Here is a 6,847-nt window from a genome sequence, read left to right as displayed (position 1 = left end):
GGCCCCCCCCCCTTCGGGGGCCCCCCAGTCTCCGGGGGCCCCCCGCTCTTCAGGGGGGCCCCCCTCTCCGGGGCCCCTTTTGCTTCCCGTGGGCATCGGGCTAATCGGCAAGCAAAGCCGCACTGACCTCCTCGATCCCCCCACCCACGTGAGGCCCTGCTGCTGCTGCTGCTGCTGCTGCTGCTGTGCGTCGCTGCGGCGTGAAGCTGCTGCGGAGTTGCAGCAGCGTGCTGCGGGGGCGCATTATTTGGCTGTTCGTCGTGTGCCTGCTGCGGCTGCTGGCTGCTGCTGCTCTCCCGCTGCTGCTGCGCTGCTGCTGCTGCTGCTGCTGCAGCTGTTCTTGATGACGCGGCAAGAGGAAACAGTGCGCTTCACCGAAGTCTACGAAGACTGCGTCCCTTCTCTCTTTCGAAACTTCTCTTCTCCAGTTCATTTTGCTTCTTCGCTGCCCCTCCAGGGCCTCGCCTTTCTTGCTGCTAATGACTCAGACCCTTTCAACAAGTGGGCAGCAGCACACAAACTTGCTGCTGCTCTCATCACCCACAAAGCCCGCCAAATGGCTCCAAAAACCGACCCCCAGGGGGCCCCCCACACCGGCCCCCAGGGGGCCCCCAACGGCTCCCAGGGGGCCCCCCAGGGGGCCCCCCAGACGGTCTCTCGAAGGGGCCCCCACAGGTCTCCCCAAAGGGGCCCGCTGGAAGGCCCCCAAAGAGACCCCCAGGGGGCCCCCAACGCCTCCCAGGGGGGCCCCCAGGGGGCCCCCAATGCGTCGCAGGGGGCCCCTGGCAGCAGCAGCGAAGTGTCGAATCTTGAAGAGCTTTTTGTGGAGGCAATGAGGAAGATAATTTTAGATCCTGGATTGGATGAGACTGTGAAAGTGAGCAGCGAACTTTTGAACTGAGCAGCAGCAGCAAAAGCCTTTTTCGAGACGCTCGCCAAGCTTTTTGCTCCCTGCTGCTGCTGCTGCTGCGGTCAAGCAGCCGCTGCAGCAACAAGAGCGAGGCTGCTGCCTGCTGCAGCAACGAAGCGACGCTGCTGCCCGCAGCAGCAGCAGCGCGTCTGCTGCCTGCAGCAGCGAAGTGGAGTCTGCTGGCTGCAGCAGCAAAGCAGAGTTTGCTGCCTGCAGCAGCAGGGCCTTTGAAAGTTTGTTTTGCTGCTGGTGCTCAGGCCTTGATTTTGCGGCTGCCGGATTTGAGAGAACTGGTAAAGACGAAAAGACCAGTGGACCTTTTGCTGCTGCAGCAGGCCCGCCGGGCTTTAGCAGTGGAGCTTGCTGCTGCGCTGCAGCAGGAACTGCTGCAGCTGTACAGACACCTGGGGGGCCCCACTGCGGACTTCAGCCTGCAGCAAGTTGGCCGCCGGCTGCTGCGCAACGAGCTGCTGCTGCTGCTTGCTGCTGCAGGAGACCGGGAAGCAGCAAAGCTGGCCTACAGCCACTTCGCAGCAGCAAAATGCATGACTGATAAAGCAGCAGCACTTGCTGCTCTCGCCAACATGCAGCAGCCCGAACGCGAAGCAGCTTTTGCTGCCTTTTACGCCCAGGCAGACGGTGAGACTGCCCCCACAGACACGCGCAGCAGCAGCAGCAGCAGAGCAGCAGCAGCAGTAGAGCAGCAGCAAAACAGAGCTACCGTAGCAGCAACACAGCAGCTATAGCAGCAACAGAGCAGCTGCAGCAGCAACAGAGCAGCAGCGGAGCAGCTGCAGCAGCAGCTCAGCAGCAATTTGCTGCTGTACTTTGGCTGCTGCTGCTGGTGGTTTACTGCAGGGAACCCTGCAGCATTGGACCAGTGGTTCGCGCTGCAGGCAGCAGCAGACCAGCCGCAGCAGCTGGAGCGGCTGCTGCTGCTGCTGCAGCATCCAGACTTTTCTTTCGAAAACCCTAAAAGAGTGAAATCTCTTTTCTTTTCTTTTTGGCAGCAAAACCAAATCCACTTCCACAGCCAAGACGGAAGGGGCTACAGCCTCTTCGCAGACGCCATACTCACCGTGAGCCCCAAACCCTAAACCCTAATCCCCAAACCCTAAACCCTAAGTTGTGGGCAGGCAGGGCGCCCGCTGGGGGCTTCAGGCGCAAAGTCTGAAGCTGCAGTACGGAGCAGACGCGGCGCCGGCCGGAGGCCCTAAACCCTAAACCCTAAACCCTAAACCCTCGGTTTTGAGTTCGTAGAGTGGCTGTGTTGGGCTTATAAAGCCGTAGAAAGGCGCCGCTTGAGTTCCGCTCTTTTAGGGTTTTGTTTCAATAAAAGAAAGGAAAAGAAAACCATTTCACCTTTTTGCTGCTGCTGCTTGCTGCTGCTGCTGCAGGTGGACCCCTTCAACCCCCCTCTTGCTGCAGCACTTGCTGAGCTGCTGAGCAGCAGCAAAAGCCACGGGCAGGTGCGGCAGCAGCTGCTGCAGCAGCAGCTGCAGCGGATAGCAGCAGAGCCAGATCTTTCGGAGAGCGTGAGGGAGATTGTCACTGCCTCCCTGCTGCCGCCACCAGACCCTAAACCCTAAACCCTAAACCCTCGTTGGCGGCGCTGAAGCGCGTTCCTGGCGGTAGGTTTTGCTTATTTATTTCCTCTATTTCGCACAATTAATAAAAGAAAAGCTGCAGCGGAAAATATCTTTTCTTTTTTTGTCCCAGACGAATTTGTTTTTAGTTGGCTTTGCGCTAAACTTGCTGCGCAGCTGCTGCTAGACTAGTGCTGCAGCAGCCCAAAGCAGCAGCAGCAGCAGCAGCAGCTGCAGCAGCAACGGCTGCAGGCCACGGCAAATCAAAACTCCTAAACAGGCTCGATGTCTTTGTGGAGCTGCTGCTGCTGCTGGGTTCCCCCTTGCAGCGCGCAGCCAGGAACTGCTGGCAGCAGCTCCTGCAGCAGCTGCTGCAGCAGCTAATTTGGGCTCTCCTTCTCGCTTTTATTCCCAGAGAACTGGAAATAAAGGCAGAGGAGAAACTCCAAATTAAAAGTTTGCTGGTGTACAGACACTTGAAAACGCAGACATTTCTTGTGGTCAACTAAATGGATGAAATAAACGGAAACGGATTTGTTAGTTTTTTTAATTTGTTTGTCTTTTTTGCTGCTGCCTTTAGCAGCTGCAGCAGCTCAGCTTTTGCGTCTCTTAAAGGATTTCTCGAGAAGCAAAAAGAGCAGAAGAGCTGAAGCAAAATGCAGCATCTGTGCAGCTGCGGGTTTTGCAAAAACGAAATTCTGCGTTGCAGTCCTCCACCTGATCCTTCCTTATTCTTTCTATGAGTTTATTTTCTCTGAAATTCCTAGAAAGCTGAACTTGGAAGCAAAAAGTGGAATAAAACCTGCTGCAAAAGCTACCTGCAAGCGCGGACATGCACGAAGCGGGAAAGCAGAAACTTGAAAATAGAGCGGCTGTCTGCGCAATTTTCCCCTACATAGACTTCAATTTAATTATTTCTCAAGTTCTTTGTGTTTAATAATTGTTGTTTCCAAAGATCTTCCAATTTTTCGGGTGTTTCCGCGATGTGCATCGAGCGGGAGTTGCGCATACACCCGAGCAGCTGCTAAACCCCAGCCCCCCAGATTCCCCCGTTTGCAAAAAGAAAGCCGAACGAAAGCAATTCAAATAATCTTTTTTTGAATTTTAAATGCAGCAGAAACTCTTGAGAATTAAAATGGGTCTTTTCTTTTGCGGTGGGACACCACTGCCTTTGCCGTCGAGTCTACTTCGTGGCGGCACCCACTAGGTGCGCGGCCGAAACCAAGACGATCCGGGGCTTAAACTTGAATTTTGGGATTTAGAACTTCAGTTTTATCTATTTAATATAATTATTTATGGATTTAAAAGAAATTTTCGAGAATATTCGCGCTTGTTTTGTCTTTGTTCGCAGCGGTTATCGCAGAAGACCAGCCAGCGCCTCCCTCCTCTCCAGCCCGGCTTCTTCCCCTGCGCTTTCCCAGGCCTCCTTCTTTTCCACATCAATTAAATTAATTTTATTTTATTTTTAAAACTCTTTAATTTGCTTTTCAGAATTCGCGGCCCTTCGCAGCTCGCCGCTGCAACAGCCCCAACACCCCAGAGCCTTTGCCCCAGCTCCCCGCCTCGCAGCACGCCTGACAGCTGGCTCCAGGTCCGCGTGCATGCTGCCTAGCAGCAGCAGCAGCAGCAGCAGCAGCAGCAGCAGCAGAATGCCTCCTAGCCACACGCGCACGAGGCCTCGCCGCCGTGGTTTGCGCAGCAGCTGGAGGCCCTGCAGCGGGAGAGACTTCATCTGAAGCAGCTGAAGGAAGCTGCTGCCCGGAGGCCTTCTCCCAGCAGCAGCAGCAGCAGAAGCAGCAGCAGCAGAAGCAGCAGCAGTAGCAGCAGCAGCAGCAGGTCAAAATCCTCTGGCTGCGAAACGCAGCCGCAGCCCCGTGTCTTCGGCGTGTGGGGAGGCTGTGGAGCAGCAGCAGCTGCAGCACAGGAAACTTTTGGGTTTCTTTTGCAGCAGCAAAACAGCAGCAAAGCAGCAGCAAAGCTGCAGCAGCAAAGCAGCAGCAAAACTTTTATTTCTCTCAACAGCAAAAGCCTCCGCATGCCCCTCGCCGGCCTCCACGATCTTGCTGCTGCGCGCTGCTGCGGGCGCACTCCCCAACGGCTGCTAAGCCCCCAGCAGCGGCAGCAGCAGCAGAAGCAGCAGAATAACAAGCAGCAGCAGCAGAATAAGCAGCAGCAGCAGCAGGGGAGGACTAGACTGGATGCTGATGCGAAGGCAGGAAGCAAAGCAAAGGGCAAGAGCTGCAGCAGCAAAGACAAAGACACAGAGCAGCACTTCGAAGAGGGGCCCCGGAGACAGGGGGGCCCCCTAGCTGCTGCCGCGGGGTCCAGCTGTACGTACACCCCAGACACAGCAGCAGCAGCAGCAGCAGCAGCGGGAGAGGGGGGAGAGGCTTGCGGGCCAGAGAAGCGCTTTTGTGCACTTTTGTACTGCGGCAGGGGGCCCGTAATGGGCCCCGGGAACACTCTGTACCCTCCCTGCTTCCCGGGGCCCCAGGGGGGGCCCCAGTCCCCGTTTTTAGCTGCTGGGGGCCCCCGGGGGGCCCCCCGGGGGCCCCTGGAGGACCCCCTGGCCCCCTTTTCAACCGCTGGGGGCCCCCAGGGGGCCCTTTCGGAGCCAGAAAGCGAAGGCACTGGCGAGTCTTGGGACCCCAGCCGTCCCTACCCCTCAGCAGCAGCAGCAGCGTTGCCGTGAAGCTGTTGCTGCTGCTGCTGCTGCTGCTGCTGCGTTGAGGTGTAGGTACAGCCCAGCCGTGTGTGCGCGCGTGGTCACCTGCGCGCCGGCAGCCGCGCGAGCCGCTGCAGCAGCCCAGCCGGCGTTTAGACACGAATTTGTTTTAAAATTACTTTTTAATTTATTATTTGTTTTTTTATTTATTTGCTTTTGTCGCTGAGTCCGCGCCGCGGGGCTGCAGCGGCGCGGGCGGCTCTGCGGCTGCGCGCCGGTCGGACACCTCGAATGCCTCTCAGGAGCTCTCGGGGGAGTTTCGGGCGCTCAAGTCGATTAAATAAATAAATTAATAGTATTATTTCTCATTTATAATAAAATAAGAAACAATAATTCGTTTCTTTTCGCGCTTCTCCCCGGATCCGAGCGCGGGCGCTGTGGTCCGTCCGGTGGTGTGCGCGGAGGACCTCTGGCTCGAGGCCGCGAGGTAGGCTCGCTTTGAGACAAACGGAAAGAACTTCATTGAATTTGGAATTTAATTTAAATTCGAATTTAAATTTAAATTCAAAAATGCGAAAAAACTGACGCAAAAAGGACCTCGACAGACAGCCGAGAGCCGCGGCTCCCGCCGCGCGCACCTTGAGGTCCGGATACACCCCACAGGGTGTACGTACACCTGCGAGTTTCATCTGTCTTCGCGCACTTTTTCGGCTTTTGCTTATCATTTTTGCTTCCGTTTTTGTGCCTTTTGCATCAAATTTTCCCTAAACTCCCCGATTTAGGCCCGAGCTTCGAGTCCCCTCCGCCCCTCTTGGCTAGCCAGCGTTTCCGGGTTGAATCTTGCCAGCGGCGCCTCTCCGGTGTACGTACACCCCAAGTTGTCTGAGGCGGCTCGAGCGCCCAGGGCCTTCCGTAGAAAGGTGCATTTCATGCTGCAGTGCTTCAGCAGCAGCCGCAGCAGCAGCAGCAGCAGCAGCAGCAGCAGCTGCGGTGTACGTACACCCCGTGAGGTTCTGGATCTCGCCGCACATTGCGGCCTGCAGCAGCTCTGCAGACTCCGTTGTTGCTGCCTTTTGTTGGTTTCTGAGATTCCTGAATAGTTTTTACTTTGCTGCTTCTGCAGGTCTGCAGAAGTGTCCCAAGCTTCGCTTCCTGCCTTTTGCTGCAGCTGCTGCAGCCGCTGCACCTGTGCTGCTGCAGCGCAGCAGCAGCAGCTGGCGAAGCTCCCAGGGCCCCCAACGCCGCCCACAGCCCCGGGGGGCCCCCCCAATGGCCTGCTTCCCCCCCGCCCGCGGGGGGCCCCTCGAGAGGGGCCCCTCGGGTCTGTACCCTCCCTTCGAGCTGCCGCAGCTTGCTGCTCCCCTCAGCCAGCTGGGGGGCCCCCGCCCCTGGCTCTTCATCAGCAGCAAAGGGCTGCCAATTTGCTGCTACAGTTGGGACCTCCCAAACCCCACAGCTGTGGTGGTTTTGGTCCACGGCTACGGGGCCCACTGCATGTTCGAGTGGCTGCAGTCCGCGCCTCCTGCTGCTGCTGCTGCTGCTGCTGCTGCTGCAGCGGGGGACGCCGCCGACGAGGCCGCCGGAGATGCTGCTGCTGCAGCCGAGGACGGCGGCGCCGAAGCAGCTGCCGCGGCGGCCGAGGACGCCAGCTCCGAAACTCCTTCTGCTGCTGCTGCTGCTGCTGCT

The 6,847-nt window shown here is 57.5% G+C and overlaps 2 protein-coding genes across 2 annotated transcripts in view; both read left to right on the top strand.

Moving 5' to 3' along the window:
• The window catches only part of ETH_00015595 (uncharacterized protein), a gene marked incomplete at both ends in the record, with an annotated part of 7,777 nt that extends 2,589 nt beyond the window's left edge, over nt 1–5,188 (top strand). Inside the window, 6 exons of the mRNA XM_013373560.1 lie at nt 29–148; nt 335–877; nt 1,168–1,549; nt 1,769–1,989; nt 2,308–2,457; nt 4,196–5,188. Of these exons, the coding sequence (XP_013229014.1) occupies nt 29–148; nt 335–877; nt 1,168–1,549; nt 1,769–1,989; nt 2,308–2,457; nt 4,196–5,188 (2,409 nt within the window). The remainder of the gene's footprint in view (nt 1–28; nt 149–334; nt 878–1,167; nt 1,550–1,768; nt 1,990–2,307; nt 2,458–4,195) is intronic.
• A 1,242-nt stretch (nt 5,189–6,430) lies between these two features.
• ETH_00015590 (lysophospholipase, putative) overlaps nt 6,431–6,847 on the top strand; it is a gene marked incomplete at both ends in the record, with an annotated part of 4,244 nt that continues 3,827 nt past the window's right edge. Inside the window, one exon of the mRNA XM_013373559.1 lies at nt 6,431–6,672. Within this exon, the coding sequence (XP_013229013.1) occupies nt 6,431–6,672 (242 nt within the window). The remainder of the gene's footprint in view (nt 6,673–6,847) is intronic.

The sequence above is a fragment of the Eimeria tenella genome, genomic scaffold (genome assembly GCF_000499545.2).
Source record: "Eimeria tenella Houghton genomic scaffold, Eth_scaff154, whole genome shotgun sequence".
In the NCBI taxonomy this organism is placed as follows: domain Eukaryota; phylum Apicomplexa; class Conoidasida; order Eucoccidiorida; family Eimeriidae; genus Eimeria; species Eimeria tenella.
The sequence above is the reverse complement of the archived record's forward strand: the minus strand, read 5'-3'. Positions and strand labels throughout refer to the sequence as shown.